This window comes from Crassostrea angulata, chromosome 9 (assembly GCF_025612915.1).
Source record: "Crassostrea angulata isolate pt1a10 chromosome 9, ASM2561291v2, whole genome shotgun sequence".
Taxonomy (NCBI): domain Eukaryota; kingdom Metazoa; phylum Mollusca; class Bivalvia; order Ostreida; family Ostreidae; genus Magallana; species Magallana angulata.
Window position 1 is genome coordinate 24,839,690 of NC_069119.1, and position 18,163 is coordinate 24,857,852.

An 18,163-nucleotide genomic window follows, 5' to 3' on the forward strand; every position below is an offset into this window, starting at 1 on the left:
TCTAATTACATGTTCTGACCCTCTAATTACATGTACTGACTCTCTATTTACATGTACCGACCCTCTTATTACATGTACTTACTCTCTAATTACATGAACTGACCCTCTTATTACATGTACTGACCCTCTAATTACATGAACTGACCCTCTAATTACATGAACTGACCCTCTAATAACATGTACCGACCCTCTTATTACATGTACTGACCCTCTAATTACATGTACCGACCCTCTTATGACATGTAGTGACCCTCTAATTACATGAACTTAACCCTCTAATTACATGTACTGACACTCTAATTACATGTCCTGACCCTCTTATTACATGTACTGACTCTCTAATTACATGAATTGGCCCTTTTATAACATGTACTTATACTCTAATAACATGTACTGACCCTCTAATTACATGTACCGACCCTCTTATAATATGTATTGACCCTCTAATTACATGTACTGACCCTCTAATTACATGTACTGACCCTCTTATACTATGTACTGACCCTCTTATTACATGTGCTGACCCTCTAATTACATGTACCGACCCTCTTATTACATGTACTGACCCTCTTATAATATGTACTGACCCTCTTATTACATGTACTGACCCTCTAATTACATGTACTGACCCTCTTTTAATATGGACTGACACTCTTATTACATGTGCTGACCCTCTAATTACATGTACCGACCCTCTTATTACATGTACTGACCCTCTAATTACATGTACCGTCCCTCTAATTACATGATCTGACCCTCTTATTACATATACTGACCCTTTAATTACATGTATTGACCCTCTTATTACATGTACTGACTCTCTAATAACATGTACTGACCCTCTTATTACATGTACTGACTCTTATTGCATGTATTGACCTTCTCATTACATATACTTACTCTTTAATTACATGTATTGACCCTCTTATTACATGTACTGACCCTTTAATTACAAGTTTTGACCCTTTTATTACCTCTACTGACTTTCAATTATTTTATTGTAAATTTTCCTTTTCTCATTAATTAGTAAAATTTGTGAAATGTATATCAAAATGCATCAAGTTTTCATTGCAGATAACACTGCGAATTTGATTGAATAAAAAAAGCATTTACTGATACATAAATGTTCAGTTCTTTGAAAAATTTACCTTCTCAGATATCAATATGCACAAAAACAATTGACAATAAATCTAAATTTTATAACTAGTATCTGTATACAGTGTATCATAACAAATACCAGAAATGAAGATGAAGCATACAATAAAGAAAATTCATTATATTATTGAATAAGATATGCGTTTTGGACAAGTACGGACAAGCCCATGCGTTTTCATACACTCGGAACAATTTGGTGTTACGAAAATGCCAAAGATGTTCAGTTTGAAAACAAGTTCAGTGAACCGACTTTAGCACTAGAAATAGTCAGTCTGATGCGATGCACGAATATTACCAGCAGATCTAGACCGTTTGGACATGTTACATGTAGAAACTGTGTCTTTGAGATCCGCTCCTCTACTCGTAAGATTACAGAGAACGACTGCAGAACATGTTAAAAATCACAAACTTGACACAGTACTCGAAAGCTCACCACTGCTGATTCCATCTGTGATATTTGGTGGTAACCTTGCCGATGGCGTTGTCCTGAAGAATATGGGCGGTCGACGCTCTGAAACCAAAGAAAAATTAAACTTTTTTTGTAAAGCCATGTCGATCAATGACAATTTGTAATGGTATGAAGTGGTTTTATCGGTGAAAGAACTTACCTGGGGAATTGGATTTTCCTTGTGTTTCGTTTAGGACAGCGAACATAACGATTGCCACGATCACAAACGTTACGAGCACTAAGGTAGATATTATAATGGTGGCCCATCTCCTGGAACAATAGGAAATCCTGCGGGTGACGGTATTTCTGGGGTTACATCTACAGGTGCACGACGTGGGAGCGGGCTGTAGGGGTAAAAAATGGTACACTTTGTTGATTAAAACACATTACCTTCAGACAGAGGCTGTAAAGAGCACTGCTTTTAATGAAGTCAGGAGATAAATATTTGTTTTGTTGTTAAACATATTAAGCTACTGGCCAAAAGGTACCTGGAGACAGATTTCGCTTTGTTTATGAAGAGTATTGCTCTTAAAGAAGTCAGAAGATAAAGATTTATCTTATTGTTAAACATGAGCTAGACTTTTAAGTGTTTAAAGGGCAATATCATTTTCCTGTGATCGTAATTATTGTATCGAAATTTATTTTTTTAACAATTCAAATTTGCCATAACACTGAGCAATAATATTGTTTTTAGGAAGTCAGTCCTAAATCATTTGAATTATGAATTTGTAGCTGTCACATTATGTAAAAGAATACCAAAACATTTATTAATTGAGGTGGAATCGAATCAAATTCTTCTAAAATACTACATATAGGTATAAAAATTTCTAAAATGTTTCTATTGTTTGTTTTTCATAATATCAATTGTTCGATGATGTAAATGAAAGTTTATGGAAAAAAGACATTAAGGAATACGTTTACTCAGGGGCGAAAAAAATTCCAGTAATAGGAACGAAGAACTAATTATTGTTCATTGTAGCCCCACTATTGTGGTGCTATTTTTCACTTTCAAATAACTAGGTCAATGACCTACTTTTTCTGCTATTGACCTCTAAATGTTTTTCGAAAAAAATGTAAAAATTTGTCAAAATTTTCCACCAGTTTTCAAAGTTTTCTTTATTTTTTAATTATTAGAAATAATAAAACAATTTGTAGGTTGTGAAATGATAAAATACGAATAGCTTTACTTATTTTATATTTGAACAAATCGGTTCAAGCTCATATTTTAAATTTAATTTAGTCTGAATTTCCTCTATCATTTTCCAAAATTGTACCCATTTTTGATCGAGTTTTACAAAAAACTGACTAATAGGAGCTCCAAACCATTGATTGCCTAAAACTGTTTTATTGTCTGTATTATATTGACATTAACATTATATAAGGTCAATGATAAAAATTTCGAGATATTTTATCTTGAATCGATTTTATGTATTTTAAAGATTTTTCCAATCTCGTGCCAGTCAGTGATATAAATTTATAGACGAGTAAATACAAACAAAAAATATGTAAAATGATATGAAAAAACACATAGAAACTTAAATTTTGCAATTACGCTCCAAAAGAAAGTTTTTAAAAGAAAAAAAGAAAATGAAAAAATTATTCCGAATTTCCTCTGTTTCAATTTTAATCTACTTTTGTCGGAGCATATCTTCCTCAAATAAACAAATCATGGATATCAATATCGATATTTGTTAATAACGTTGTTATTTTGTGTTTTTAAACCAACTTTGGACTTCAGATATTGAACTTTGTAGAAATATTTTTTAAAATCTCAAACCCTGAGTAAACGTAATCCTTAAGGCACATTCGATGGGGAAAGTATTGACCACTCAGCTTCTTTATTAATAAAATATTTACATTAATTGTTTAACTGTCTGTGAATGTAAATATTAGCTCAATGAATTTATGGCGACCAGCTCAACTTTCAACAGATAATACACTGCGGGACTGTCCTGTATTTATACAGGTATTTAGTTTCATAAAAAGAGGGTTGTCGTTGTCATGGAAGCCTAGATTTATCCTAGGTTGATTTATTTCCTTCGCTTGTTGTCCAAGAAAGTTGGGATGAAATGTTGTCAATTCACCTTACTACATCAAGACTTACACTTTTTAAAACATTGTGTCACAAGATTGGGATTTGAAAAATTGTGTATAACAATATTGCTCAGTTGTTAAATTATCGGGCTTATGAATCGCATATTTTGAGTTCGAATCCACATATAGCTTTTGTTCACATCTAATATATCAAATTTTTGAAAATCACCAATTTTTTAACAATTTTGCATATTTTTTGTCTAATTTTACTAAATTTATATAGTTCTTATGCATCATTCTATATATATTTAAAAAACAAGTTGTTCTCTGCTGATTAAAGAAACTATTTCAAGGTTAGGTGTAATGAGCCACTTTAATAAACAAAATATAAAAAAGCATACCTGAGATGGATTCTCTAAATCCGTAGATCCCGTTGATTTCATTGCATCAAAAGAATTCCTTGAAACATAGGAAATTTCCCGAATAGACATACGGTCTTCAACTTTTTAACCTCGATGTTTTTCTTGAAACTCATGTTCTTAAATACTTTGATATCCTATTAATTACTAGATAATATTATCGCCAAAGATCTTCAGAGGTAACCTTATTCTGTACCGTAAGGGTAATTAGATTATTCTCAAGAGGATTCAGATGATGACTTCCAAATCCTGATGAGTAAAATTAATCATCGGCAAATTACACTGCACTTCCGTAAAACGCTTCGTTGGTCCTTACAGTAAATGCTTTTAGCTGATTTGAACTTATTGGTAGAGATGTCACGATTTTTCTTATTATGGTGATTTCCATCTATTCATTAGCGTTGCCTTATGACCTCAAATTGTTATCCAGGAAGAGCTCTGGGTCATAAAATCCGGTTTATTCTGGTTCCATTTCTATCATTTTTTTTTAGAATTAAAACCAATGTAATTGAAACATAATGCGACGTAGTCTGATTGCCACAATTCATGTTGCGCGATAACAGACCTGAGAGAGAGAGAGAGAGAGAGAGAGAGAGAGAGAGAGAGAGAGAGAGAGAGAGAGAGTTTATATATACATGTTGCACTATTCAATAAGCACATTTTTTGAATTATTTTGAAATTTTAAGCACGACCTTTCATAGAATAAGAAAACTTCTTTAGATAACTAATAAATATATATCTTTTTATGTTATTTTTCAGTAAATTCATCTTTTTTTTAACTTTTTTTTCATTTTTTTTTTAATTCGACTAAATGAAAGACTTAGTGTATGGAATCAATGGGCCTGTTGGTGAATATCATATTTGTAACTGTTATATAAGTACTAGTAATTCCAATGCAAAATGATTATAGATTCCAAATTTTGCTTCAATTACAATTCAATTATTTTAGGAAAATGAATGGACGGGGGCGGGGGTGAGGCTTGATGATCTATTTCTGATAATTTCTGAATTTTAAAATAAGTTTCAATAAGGGGGGGGGTGACCCACCTGACCCCCCCCCCCCTCCAACCTAGATCCAAGCATTTCAATTCAACAAGTGAATAGTATAATATACTATAGTATACTATAATAGGTGAATGGAAATTATCCAGTTTGTTGGCTATGCATGGTATACCCGATGTATGAAAATAGAGGAACAGAGTCACCCAAGCAACATGATTTACGTGAATTATATAAAATATCAATCTTTACCTAATCGATACTACATGTGGTTGTTGATTTGATGTGTCTGATAATAATCTTAAATTGTTCGTATCTGAAACAGCGAAGATGTTATCTTTATAATTATTCGCAGAAGTACATTGTATTTATATCCTGCACATAAATGTATTATTGAATGTATAGATACTATGCAAAAGTATACTTATTTTACTCTTTCTTGGTCTGTATATTTCTCATGACAATGGAGACAAATTTTATGAGCCATGCAGTACGAGAGAGTGGGTAATCAAGTAAGGTGAAAGTGGGGTGAGAGGGACGAGAAAGAGGTGTGAGATTGAGAGAGAGAGAGAGAGAGAGAGAGAGAGAGAGAGAGATGAGAGGGGTGAAAGAGTTTTATCTTGATTTATATGCATACTTTCAATTTTGATTGATTAAGGTAGTATGTTTTATACCCTTGATCTACATGTTAATTGAGCATGCATTCTATTTGTTGGATAAATAAAAGCGTACTCTACCCTTCTTATATGTAGTAAGTAAATGTATCACTGTTATCTATTTTTAAAATTTTTATTTTTCAACAGAAATATGATGAATATTTACAAAGACAGAATTCTATACCACATGTGCTTGGTGTTTAGAATGTGTTGCAATACCAAAAATAATGAAACTTATGAATTTAACACTAGTTTGTTTTCAATGTAAAAACATCAATAGCTATTCTATTTTGTTGCACTGTTGAAACTTTATACACAAGTTTCACTATGCAAATAAGCATCTCACATGTACACTTAAAATAAGATATATCAACAAGAAATCGTCAATTTGTCAAATGGGCCAACATCCGAAAAATAATTTTAGCTATGAAAGTTTATAAATTAAACCCCAAAATTATTTACTAACTCCATTCACAAGTCGCTAAATGAAAAGGATGCCAAAGGGCCAATTCAAGGGGAATAACTACTATTGTTAGGTTACATTAGTAGGTGGATCTCAGTATTGCAATAAATTGGGGATGATGCTGCACACTTTCTTCTAACCTCCAGGTCAAAAGGAATAGGATATAATAATAATAATAATAATAATTTATATTAATCAGTAAAATAAAATACTAAATAAATACCAACACCTGATTTTCTGGAGTACATAAATGTATAATAATTAAACGTATAATATTACGTTTGAACAACATACGGATGAAACTTATTTTTCATCAAATTGGCGTTAATGACCCCAATAATACTAGATATATGCATAAATGATGCCTTCAAAGAATTTTATTTTCCTAAACGCTACAGAAAAAAAGAAATTTCAACTACACTATCACGACGTATTTTAAGATGACCTAAACGTAAGTCGAGTCTTATCGGTCCTCGACACCTTGTCTTAATTACAAACTACTGATAAGTGAAACTATTACGACCCTATTCTGTTTGTTAGACCTCGCAAAATGTTTAGTTGTCGTCTCAAATGCATGCTATGTGCGTCGATTTTATGTCTATTCTTGCCCAAACCCTTTAATAGCCTAACGCTCTCACCGAGGAAAACTGATATTACTTTGACCAACGATAATACCAGTGTGTTGGAAATCGCAGAGGAACTTGGTGCTACAACGTTTCTGGAATACGTGCACAAAACAAACTTGACGAAGAACTTCACTCAACCAGGTACAATTTTGTTCACAGTGATCGTGTGCTTTGGCTATGTAAACAACTAGGATAGAGTGTTGTATAAACTTTAAGGTAGAATCAACGAAGTTTCAAAGACAGAGTTGATATGAAAATTTAACTTATACAAATATTTGACACTTGAGTATGAGTAAAATTTTTAGAGAATGGAGTCTAAACATCGGTATGTATACTATGTATGTTCAAAAGATTTATAATATAATTTTCTGGCCAAATCTAGAGATCATCGGATCCTAATTGAACAAGCATATGTCATACTTTAGAGTTGACAGCTAAATACAAAAAAGAATGTACTTTGCAGGACCATTGACTGTGTTTATTCCATCCAACCAGGCTTTTGAAGAAATTCCAGATGAAGAGAAGGACCTATCTGTTATCAAAACTTTATTGCTGTACCATATCATACATGGCCTTCATCCAAAAAGCACTATTAAAAACGAGGCGAAATTTAAATCTGAATACAAAATGGAGGACAAGTATCTTGACGTCCGTATGAATATCTACCATAATGGACAGGTATTAATGATCTGTAAAAAATGTGTCAGTATAGCATTTTTGTATTTAACAATTTAACTTGCTCTTACGGAAACATATACTATATATCTAAGAATACATTTTATGCTCATACAGTGAGTTTATAATTATTTGTTAACCTAGCGTGAAAGATATTTTCCTATGGGAAAACTTATGGGAAAATGATGAACTGAAAGGTGAATGAAGATTAGTATTAATATATTAAATAATCTTTATCTACCTTACAGTTCATAATTTATCCTAGAAAAGTATTCATCATTTTCAATTGTTCATCGCTTAATTAATCTATATTTATTTTCTCTATTGGCAACAAGAAAAAGAGTTGTTCACTTTCGTTTGAAAATTTTCCCATAGGAAAATATGTTTTAAAAGTCTGGATGTTCAACAAATTACTCTGCAGATCTATTTATCTTAACATTTCACAAATAATATTCTCAAAATTTATCATCTTTAAAAGGATAAATTCATGTTATTTAACTGTAATTTTTTTTCAGGGATCTTAATCCCAAGGAGTCTAAAGCTTGCCAAGATCATTAATCACTCTTTAGGGAAATCTAACCTGTTTTTTTTTTCATTCTTTACTAGCCTCCAAGTCCAACTCATCCTATAATTTTTTCTTCGGTTTCTTTTTAATGGAAATGATTTTGGTCTAAACTTTAATTCATTTACTTTAGATAATAACAGCATCTGGTAGTCCAATTGTTAGTTTTGACATAAAAGCTTCAAATGGAATCGTCCACTTCCTGTCACGTGTTATGTACCTGCTTCCGGAATCAGGAACACTCGCTCAACAGGCGTATACTCCAATCACACGTTATGTTGGTTACGGATTAATGGATGGCGGATTAGCAGAAAAATTAAACAGTGGGTGGCAACTGTGAAATTCATTTGATCTGCTTTCAAGAAATGTCAATATAAAAAAGAATTGTGATATTCTCAATGTGATATCAATGCTTTGATGATGAATACGCGTATTGACTTGGTAGATTTTTTTTTCTTTTCAAAATCTAGTTAGAGTTAAAGCAAGCAAAAATTATGATATACTCTATAAAAACTGTTTTCAAACTTTTTTCTGACTTCAAATGAATGTACGTTTGCAAAGACAATTGCATGCGTAATGCATGTTTAATAATCATTAATATGCTAACTGTAAGGTGACACTTGTGTCTTAATAATTTGAAAAAAAAAGATGATGATATCGGTTTATAAAAGTTTCTTTTTTATCCTTTCGGTATAGAAAAAGAGCCGTACACACTTTTTGCTCCGACAGACTTGGCATTCGAACAATTACCCAACAAAACTATGCAAATACTAATCGGAAACAAGACTGCCATTCGACGTGAGTATAACAATTATTTTGTGAGATTTTTTTTATTCATAAGTTTACAGTAAGCTCTCATTATTTCAACACCCCCCCCCCCCACCCAAAATGATATAAGATTTAGTAAGATTAATAGATCTATCTTAGATATAATTATATATTTTCCGATAAGATTACATGCATAAGACTAAGTGCCGGGGATACTAATGCCTGCATCACTGTCTCCTTTTTTTCAGCGGTCAACATTGCAGTACCATACTATATTTTACATTTATTAGTTTTAATGTTGATGTTTCAAACTTTTTATTGATAAAACGCTAATACTCTGATCGATTTGTATAAAAAATATTGTTGCAAAAAAGATTATTTTATCGTTTTAATGTTAGAATACGGAATTCAAAACTGTTAAAATTCTTAAAGTCTTTGAATTTTTTTGGTTTTTAATTTAGTCAGAAATATAAGACCACGTATACATAAAACTATATTCCCCCATTCTAAAGGGAAGCAATTTATTATTTAAAAAAATTCTGTTTGTCATAAATTTATTTGCTAAATTGTTTTCCTTCTTCAATATTTCATTTTCAAGTGAGTACTTTTATTCCAATGATTTTTTTTCTCTTACTCGATATTTCAAATATAGAAGAATCCCATGAAAATACGCAATTGTAAACCCTTTAAACTGTTGCTTATTAAATTTCATACATAAAGTGCAAAAAAAATTGAACGAAAACTAGAGCTAATTGTCACCTTGATTCATACATACAGATGCAACTTTGTAATATGGCTAAATATACCTATTAATGTTATGGAATTTAAATAATGAAACACAAGAAGTGGTCTTTTTCATCCAGGTCTAATGGAAAATCACATTGTTTCGGGAACATATTTCACAAAAGGAATGAGAGAAAAGGACAAATTTACGACCCTCCTCGGAGAGACAATTCAAGTTGATTCCATTAAGGGTATATTTCCAATGACTGTCTGTCTGTCTGTCTGTCTGTTTGTTTGTCTGTCTGTTCATTCATCATTCTTTTTAAACTAAATTTATGTTTGTGTCAAATACAAGGCAGACGGAATTCAAATTGGGGATCTAAAGAGTTGAAATTCATATAAAACAAAAATTCTGAATATCCAACAAAAACTTTATCAATTATTAACTTCTGAATAAAAAAAATACTTATAAACATTTTATTTGGTTATAGGATTTGATTGCACTACGCATTAACTGTTTTTTTAAATAACTCAGACTGTTCAAATGTTAATTTTTCATAAATCAACACAATACCTTCTAATTACAACGCACAATAAATCATTCTACTGGGTAAATACAGAATGCTAATATACGAGTCATTATCAAAAAACGCAGAAATAAAATTGAAGAAAAATCAAGAATTCTCTTGTGTTGAAAAATAATTTTATTCAATTGTAACAATAAACACATATCTGAAGAATACAAAAACACTTAACTCCCACCTAGAGATTATTTGATTTCTGAGTAAAACACGATCGAAGAACTGGTCATACTTAAATGTTGTCCTTCCTGTTACACATAAGAAAATACAAATTTTAATAAATTGAAGCAAAAAAATATTCCAAAAATTCTTCAGACAATGTTGTGAAAGCATGACAAATAAAGAACCACTAACATTTTTTCAATGAAACAGAAGCAAAATACAAATTACAATAATATAATTGAAAATGTTCAAACAGGTAAACATTTTGTTTGTTATTTTCACAATTTTACAGAATAAAAAGATAAGTATAAAGCTCAAAGTGCTTATATTTGATCAGATATGAAACTTTAAGCATATGTGTAGACCCAAACCTAAAAGAAATATACTATGGTTTCATCAATATTCGTTGAATACCAATTTACGTGGATTTCGTTGTTTAGTTGATCCACGAAATTAAATGTTCATTGAAGTGCAATTTTTATTAACATTTTGTATTGATAGGGTCATTGACCACGAATTTACGTATCCTTGAAACTGTGATTTTCACTTTATCCACGAAAATTGATGCCCTTGAAAATTAATGAAACCACAGTACACATGCAACATATTTTTATATTTATGGTGCTGTAACAGGAAAGACTGAGTCTCGCAACAGGAAAGACAGTACGTTATATTAAACAAGTCTCTCTTGTTACAAAATCATAATTCTGATTTAAAGTTGATTGATAGTAAACTTAGCATCAATCTCACAGTTTGGAGTCAATTAATATGCTGTTAAAATATAGATGAACCTTAAACAATACCATTAAATACTATGATAAAAGTTGTATAATCTTTACAGTAAAAAGTGTAACAGGAAAGAACAAAATAAGCAACAGGAGGGACTTCTTGTGTACATTCAGATCAAAATCTTCATTTGATTAAACACTGAATATAAAAAATCTTGAAAATTTACTAAGGTGTTCCTAATATATAAAGACATTTGTGAAGAAGTAAAATTTATTGAAAAATATAGAATAAAAATTGAAAAATGTTTACAACTGTAACAGGAGAGACTCCTAATAACACAATCTGGTCAGTAGTGGAAATTGATGTTGATATTTAAATTAAATAACAGATTTATTTCTGATTACTATGTAAAATACAAGAGAAACAAACTTTTCCTATAATAATATTTGCCTTAGAAAATATCAACTTTTAAAGAAAATGAAGTAACAGGAAGGACAATGTAGAGTGAAATAAAAAGATTACATTTAACAGAGTACTTAAAGCATTTGTATGCTTTATATATGACTATGGACTGTAGGCTGTCTCACTTTTCTGTTACTTTTTTCCAGATGTTGTCAATGATTTTGTAGTGGGTACTCCCATCTAACTTTTCTGGCTCTAGAATGAGGCATCTCTCTTCTGCCTGTATTTTCTCTGTCTGTCAGCATTGGACATCCCCATTTTTACCTATACCAAAAGACAACTTTCATTTTTCAACGAAATTGATATAGTTCTTTAAAAATAAAAATAGTTTACTTAACTGCAGATCAAATATTTTGATTAAAAGGTGGAAAAATTATGTTGCTTGAGAAACAATTTATTGTCCTTCCTGTTACACTGAATTAAAATGCCTTAATATATTTATACATAATCACTAGATGCTGAATTGATTTGTAAACAACTGAGATATAATTAAAAAACATATATCTTTATTATGGATTATATATAATAATCAGCATGATGTTTAAAGAAAACAAACAATCATTAATTGTCTATCCTGTAACAGTCCATGTCTTTCCTGTTACAAAAATGTATATTGACATCATTAACTAACAAAATTTATTTGTAAGTAATAAAAAACAGAATATGAAGTGATTGTTCACAAAAAATGATATGAAAAATGTTTTGATCTGACAAGTGAACAAATATTCATAGTTCTTCTGTTATTATGGACATTTGTACGTACTGTAACAATGATATATCTGTCCTGTTACAAAATCACTTCTTATGTAATAACATAAACTATTAAAACAAAAATCCTTACTTAAGGTTAATTTATTGTACATACTACTTTATTGAATATTTTATGAAAAGTTATTGCTATATAAATAATGAAAATGTCTTAAAATCCTCATTTTTATATAAAAATGTCTTTCCTGTTACAAATTTACATGTAACAGGATGGACAATAACAGGATAGACAATTACTCTATATATGGTTGTTTGTTTCCCTTCCTGTCTACCATACACTGTTGATGATGCAGTAGTTTGAAACAAAATTGTTAAGTTATTTTGTAAGAAAAGTTAAAACATTTTACATTCATGTTTAAGTCAATTTTCAATGTAACAGTAAGGACTAGTTTTTTTTTCTACTGAGTAAATCATACTTACATTTGGGACATTTTCCTCAAACCAACGAACTTCAAAAAAATGGCGTCAACAACTTTGCTTCATGAAAATGAAACTAAGGCTGATGAAAAGTATTGAATCCAAAAAGGGTCATTCTAAATATTTCTATTTTCTGTTTTTACATTAACATAACAGGAGAGACGAAAACTCTTGTGACACACATTAAAGTCTTGATATTTCATAAAACAAGTACATTTACAAAACTTTTATTGTTTAAATGTACTTCTTAAGAATTGTGTAAAGCATACATTTAAAAAAATGAGAGCAAAATGTACTGGATATATTTATAAACCACATGAAAGTGCAACAAAAAGAGTGTGTGACTTAGCAAATCATGCTAATTTGGACATTAAAAAAGGCAAATTTTCTTTAAACATGTCATGCAAAAAGAATTAAAGTGTTTTGCTAACCGCAGAATATTGTGTGGTATATATTAATGTACAAATTTATATTATTTTTCCTTGATATAATTTTTTATTGACCCGTGACCAAAATTTTGGCGGATTTTGAGAATGACTCATACATCTTTTTGTAGGTAATGTGACCATCAGTGGTGCGCTCTTACCACTTCCAGATTTTACGGCAACCAATGGCGTGATGCATTTAACAACAAAAGTCTTTGTTCCAGCAGATTTCTTTTAGATTTTCGTTTTTTATTGAATTTAATTCAATGGTGTTTTGTGTTTTAACACATACACATCACAAATAAACATTTCCAATTATGATGCAAGAAACGTGGCCTTCACTAGCGAAAAAAATATCATGTTGAGATAATTATGTTAAAAAATGAATACAAAAGATAAACGTTTCGGAAATTCATATGGAATGACTTTGTACTTGACACACTTATAAGGTTACATGTACAGCAATTCATGTCACCGAGTCAACTCTGTAGTATAATTGTATCTATACAAAATCTCTGCACATCTTTTGTTTATTTTTAAGAGCGATTTATACATCAAAACTTTGAACCAACTTAAATTTAAAGTATTTGTTAATCTTAGAAATATATTCCATGATTTCTTTAGCATAATATTTTTCTCTTTCTTTACACTGTATATATTTAGTTTATTTCTTTTCGAAACTTAACATATCTATTAACAGTTCAGCAAGGTTTTGTAACATCTACAACAGTTATAACTTTCTGATTGTTACCACTGATACAGTAAAACAATTCTTTTCCTCATTGGTCTATACAGCTAAAACACATACTGCGAGTAAAACCGTTTACCGTGGAATCAATAGATTCAATAGTGGATCAATTTTCGTGGTATTCATGGGAAGTCCTCCCTGACGAATTTACATCCTCGACAAAAAAAGTTTGAGAGAGTTAGTTTTGGTACTGAAACCAAAAACTGGCCCATCCACGGAATTACATTCCCAGGAATAAACAGATAACTCACAATTCAGAAAATTGGCCCCCACGAATTCAATTAAATGATACCACATTAATCATAAACGTATTGTATATGTCCATTGAGCATTCAGCTTAGTCCAACACTCTATTTGTCTGGCTTAAGAAGTTTGTAAACAGCTTGAGACTGATAGAATTTTCCTGGAGAACGGCTACTCTCCTTAAGAAATCCTATCCAAGCATACATCAAGTCACCAGTTGTGAGTAGTTTCGGAAAGTATACTAAATGGTCACGTGATTGATTTTCGGGTATACCTGCTATAATATGCCAAAAGTTAACAAACTTTTCGTCTTCCATGATATGATTTCTCCCTTGCTCGTGGGTCGAGAAAAAGTCGAAAAAATCTGTTATGCAGCGTCGAATATAGGACTCGAACTCAAATGAATTTGCGTATGTAGAGTTGAAATCGTCATGAGAATTTGCAAACTGTTCGAATGATATTCCATTAGTTCCTTTTCTAAATATGTACGAAAACCACCACAGCTGCGCTTTTCTAGGATCAATTGGGGAATGTCTTTGTCGTAGATATATTCGAATGGACTCAAGTTTTTCATTGGTTTTCATCATGTCGTGTTCCGTAATGACACCATCTTTGTCATGGTCCAAGATTTCAAACCAAGCTTTCCATTTATTCTTAAGAAACTTTTGATCTGGAATAAAAGTCGTTAAACAATTAGTATATTATAAAGAAACTTTATTTAATTTCATATGCAACCTATATAATCAAAAATGATAATGAATAAAAATCAAAAATACATAAAGTTGTCATTTTTCTAAAACAATATCAATATGAGTTTGATTTTGAAAAACGACACTCTTGATAGGAACGACATGTTTTTACATTTCTTTCTAAAACAACATATTCTGCTTTAAAAATTACATAAAAAGCAATGCATGCCTGATTTGAGTTAAATCATTGTCAAAATCCATAGAGACATTCCCCTTATATAACATCATTACACAGCTTTAATTTTCAAACTTACTTTCACTGGGGTTAACAGACATCCAGTAGTATAGAATGATTAGACCAATCAAAACCATGATTACAGTTTGCACAATCCTGCTGTAGTAGGCGGAGTCATAAAATGTTGCGTCACAATACCAGCTCTCATTTAAAGCTATACCAGCCAATTTTCTAGATCTGTCAATGGAGTCTTCCGGTAGTTCGAAAACAAGAGAACATCCTGAGGATGACAGAAAGTTCAAGGTGGGTCACGTTGGAAATAAAATAAGAAAGTTCACATGTGATTAACGATAGAGTTTTTTAAAGGTTGTTTTGTGAAAGGATTATATTTTGATCTAACCATATGATATTACGACTTTTATGATAATAATGTATGCAATTATAACATATATAATTATAATAATAACATAATATATTGAAAGAAATTGAATTAGTGTTTATAGAAGACTAGTAAATTCATGTGTCTTTGAAATATATGGGGTTTTTTTTTAAAATAAAAGAAGTTGTGACTCAGTATTAAAGAAATAATGTAGCATACTGTATGCAGGGAAATATTCGCCCCCGTTTTATTTTTGCCCGCTTCGCCCTCGTTATAATCAGTGGGCACATTTAAGACCGGGCAATTTCCAATGTGTCTCAGTTCATAACCTTTTTAACACAACTGGGTTTTTTTTTTGGGCGAAATCAAGACTGAACGAAGCCGTTTGCAATTGTAGAAGGGCGAAAATAACACAGGGCGATAATAACACGGGGCGAAAATAACACGGGGCGATAATAACACGGGGCGAAAATAACACGGGGCGATAATAACCCTGTATACAGTATTCCTGATAATAGTCCATGATTAAAAAAGTATGTTAGAGACAACTGTATGCTTACCAATGATCCATAGCAAATACAGGTAGACGACATATATAGCGAAGAATATGGTGAACATGAAATAGGTCTGCTGTTTACTGTAAATATCTTCTTCACTTCTTCTCACAGTAGGACGAGTATTAGAAGAAAGAGAATGGAGAATCGTCTGAATTATCATATAGACGAAGAGAGAGACTCCTTCTATTCCAATTACCTTTGGGAGAGAGGACTCCAGGGGGCAGTTATCAATGTTGATAAAGCCTAAAAAAGAGAGAATGGAAGCCCGATCTTATGTTTAATTATCAGCGACAAATAATCATTATTAATTATTTAAAGTTGAAACTCGATTACGTTTAATGTACATTATAGTAACCCCGGTTGTCCATTGGGATTTTATAAATTAATAACAATAATTATACTCCAGGCACGTAGCATCGTTTTTGAAAGGGGGAGCAAGACTCATCCAAAAAATCTAGACTATGCAAAAAATGGGACATCTCCATGTTATTTCAATTTTTGGTATGTAAATTTAAGAAAAAAATTTTCTGCACAAAAAAAAAATTGGGGGGGGGGGGGTGGCAGCCCCCCCCCCCCGCCCCATCCCCCTGATGCTTTGTCTCTGTATAAAATAGATTAATACACTTTTGTAAAGAGGCGAGTTTTAATAAATACATTAAAACGGCGACAAAATGTTCACTTATTAAAAGTTGAAATTCCATGCATTACGTTACATTTACTTTAAAATAGTAGTTCCGGTGCTCCATTGGGATTTAATGAACTTACAAAATTTTACTCTGTCTGTAAGTAAAATACATTAACAAATTAATACACTTTTTTAAAGAGATCTATTTTAATTAATACATTAATTAGGTTTCGTGAAAATACAATCTCACCTTGCAACGTATAAACTAACCCAGTTACAAATAGTAGCGCCGATTTTAAGTTTTTTATACCTGTAAAAAAGGAAGGAGAGGATTTATTGCAATAGACCTTGTATAATTTTAAAGTAACAGTTTTGAAAAAAAAATGTGGGATTCATAAACTGTCAAAAATACTCACATTTATTTTTCTCACATAGACACCCCTGGCGCTCCCAGAAAGATGGAGGCGATTCCTGGTAAATTGGTGATCGTGAATTATTGTTCGTTGCGATTTCAAACAAAGACCTGTAGGATGGTGGATCGACTCCTAGGATTGAGGCAAAAGAAAAACGTTAAACATTTTAGTATATGTATGACAGAGGTACAGGGAAAACTCGATTATGCCTGTTGTTTGATTGAAATTGTTACAAAATGATTTGTGTGTGGGGGTTTTTTAAGACAAACAAACGGTTTATCCTAAATGATAAGACGTAAACATGCATGAAACAAGGAAATGTATTATATATACTCACTACTAAAAAGTTCCATAGCAACAAGACAGTGGGTGCTGTTGAGCAATTGTTCCAAACCAGTACATGTACGAGTATAAACTTTATTTGTTTTAAAATTAAGGAGTCAGTGTTACGCTTAACTATTTCTACACATTCGACCATTATTCGCGGATCTAGAAGAGGGGATGGGGGCCTTAGGGGAGTGAAGTGGGGTCCAGACCCCAAGAAAATTCAAATTTCTTTAATTTACATAAATAAAATTACAAAACATGTGCATAGGGCCCCACGTAGCAGACTTAAATATCTCCCTCGAACCCAAACCCCCGGAAAACTTTCTGGATCCGCGCATGACTATTATCGTGGTAAACTTACTTTCTGTGAGTTCATCCACTGGAACGATAGGAGGAAGGCGGGGGTATTTTACAAGAAGCCCGTCCCCTGGCGAAACCGAGTTCCTTGCCTTCCCGTGATGCACCGAAAACACATCCATAGGTCGGGCCGATATTATTTTTGAAATCAGGTGTTAGACATGTCTGACTTTCATGACGCGTAATATTTGTAGCTATTGTGAAGACTTGTTTTTAAAATACCGTTCTATTTACGCATTCAATTCAAAGACCCGATCATGTGTTTAAATCCGTTTAAATCCCGGTGAGGTAAATATATAGATAAGGTATTGACCATTGTTTCTGTTACTCTATGTGCTCTACGTCTTAAAGATAAAGAATTGCAAAGATTGGTAATTGATTTAAAAACTTTATTTCAATGTGCACGCTGTATTTAATTTGGCTATATTGATCTTTCCAATAATCACCATTCCATTGCCTTGTACTATGCATAATAATATACGTGTGGAAAGTATACAACCCATGTGCAGATATAGAAG

At 31.7% G+C, this 18,163-nt stretch overlaps 3 protein-coding genes across 3 annotated transcripts; 1 reads left to right on the top strand and 2 right to left on the bottom strand.

Annotated features, from left to right (window-relative positions):
- Positions 1–1,203: 1,203 nt before the first annotated feature.
- LOC128164232 (uncharacterized) lies at positions 1,204–4,197 on the bottom strand. Its single transcript, XM_052827998.1, has 3 exons — positions 4,039–4,197; positions 1,764–1,947; positions 1,204–1,666 (listed from the first exon to the last, which is right to left on the bottom strand). The coding sequence occupies exons 1-3, from the start codon at positions 4,126–4,128 to the stop codon at positions 1,557–1,559; spliced, it is 384 nt and encodes a 127-aa protein (XP_052683958.1). The 5' UTR covers positions 4,129–4,197; the 3' UTR covers positions 1,204–1,556.
- Positions 4,198–6,724: 2,527 nt separating this feature from the next.
- On the top strand, positions 6,725–13,343 carry LOC128164231 (transforming growth factor-beta-induced protein ig-h3-like). Its single transcript, XM_052827997.1, has 6 exons — positions 6,725–6,941; positions 7,264–7,478; positions 8,171–8,360; positions 8,734–8,835; positions 9,669–9,779; positions 13,204–13,343. The coding sequence occupies exons 1-6, from the start codon at positions 6,725–6,727 to the stop codon at positions 13,308–13,310; spliced, it is 942 nt and encodes a 313-aa protein (XP_052683957.1). The 3' UTR covers positions 13,311–13,343.
- Positions 13,344–13,496: 153 nt separating this feature from the next.
- Positions 13,497–17,878, bottom strand: LOC128164230 (uncharacterized). Its single transcript, XM_052827996.1, has 6 exons — positions 17,650–17,878; positions 16,965–17,093; positions 16,799–16,858; positions 15,927–16,166; positions 15,067–15,267; positions 13,497–14,733 (listed from the first exon to the last, which is right to left on the bottom strand). Exons 1-6 carry the CDS (start codon positions 17,765–17,767, stop codon positions 14,171–14,173), a joined length of 1,311 nt encoding a protein of 436 aa, XP_052683956.1. The 5' UTR covers positions 17,768–17,878; the 3' UTR covers positions 13,497–14,170.
- Positions 17,879–18,163: the final 285 nt, after the last annotated feature.

Excerpts from the sequence above, each read along its gene's own strand:
- LOC128164232 (XM_052827998.1), bottom strand. The coding sequence starts at position 4,128 with ATGTCTATTCGGGAAATTTCCTATGTTTCAAGGAATTCTTTTGATGCA. Across the intron at positions 1,948-4,038 it reads ATTTAGAGAATCCATCTCAG|CCCGCTCCCACGTCGTGCAC; the intron begins GTATGCTTTTTT and ends TTACCCCTACAG. Across the intron at positions 1,667-1,763 it reads AGGAAAATCCAATTCCCCAG|AGCGTCGACCGCCCATATTC; the intron begins GTAAGTTCTTTC and ends CTTTGGTTTCAG.
- LOC128164231 (XM_052827997.1), top strand. The coding sequence starts at position 6,725 with ATGTTTAGTTGTCGTCTCAAATGCATGCTATGTGCGTCGATTTTATGT. Across the intron at positions 7,479-8,170 it reads ATATCTACCATAATGGACAG|ATAATAACAGCATCTGGTAG; the intron begins GTATTAATGATC and ends CATTTACTTTAG. Across the intron at positions 8,361-8,733 it reads ATTAGCAGAAAAATTAAACA|AAAAAGAGCCGTACACACTT; the intron begins GTGGGTGGCAAC and ends CTTTCGGTATAG.
- LOC128164230 (XM_052827996.1), bottom strand. The coding sequence starts at position 17,767 with ATGGATGTGTTTTCGGTGCATCACGGGAAGGCAAGGAACTCGGTTTCG. Across the intron at positions 15,268-15,926 it reads GTATTTGCTATGGATCATTG|GATGTTCTCTTGTTTTCGAA; the intron begins GTAAGCATACAG and ends TGTCATCCTCAG. Across the intron at positions 14,734-15,066 it reads GTCTGTTAACCCCAGTGAAA|ATCAAAAGTTTCTTAAGAAT; the intron begins GTAAGTTTGAAA and ends CTTTTATTCCAG.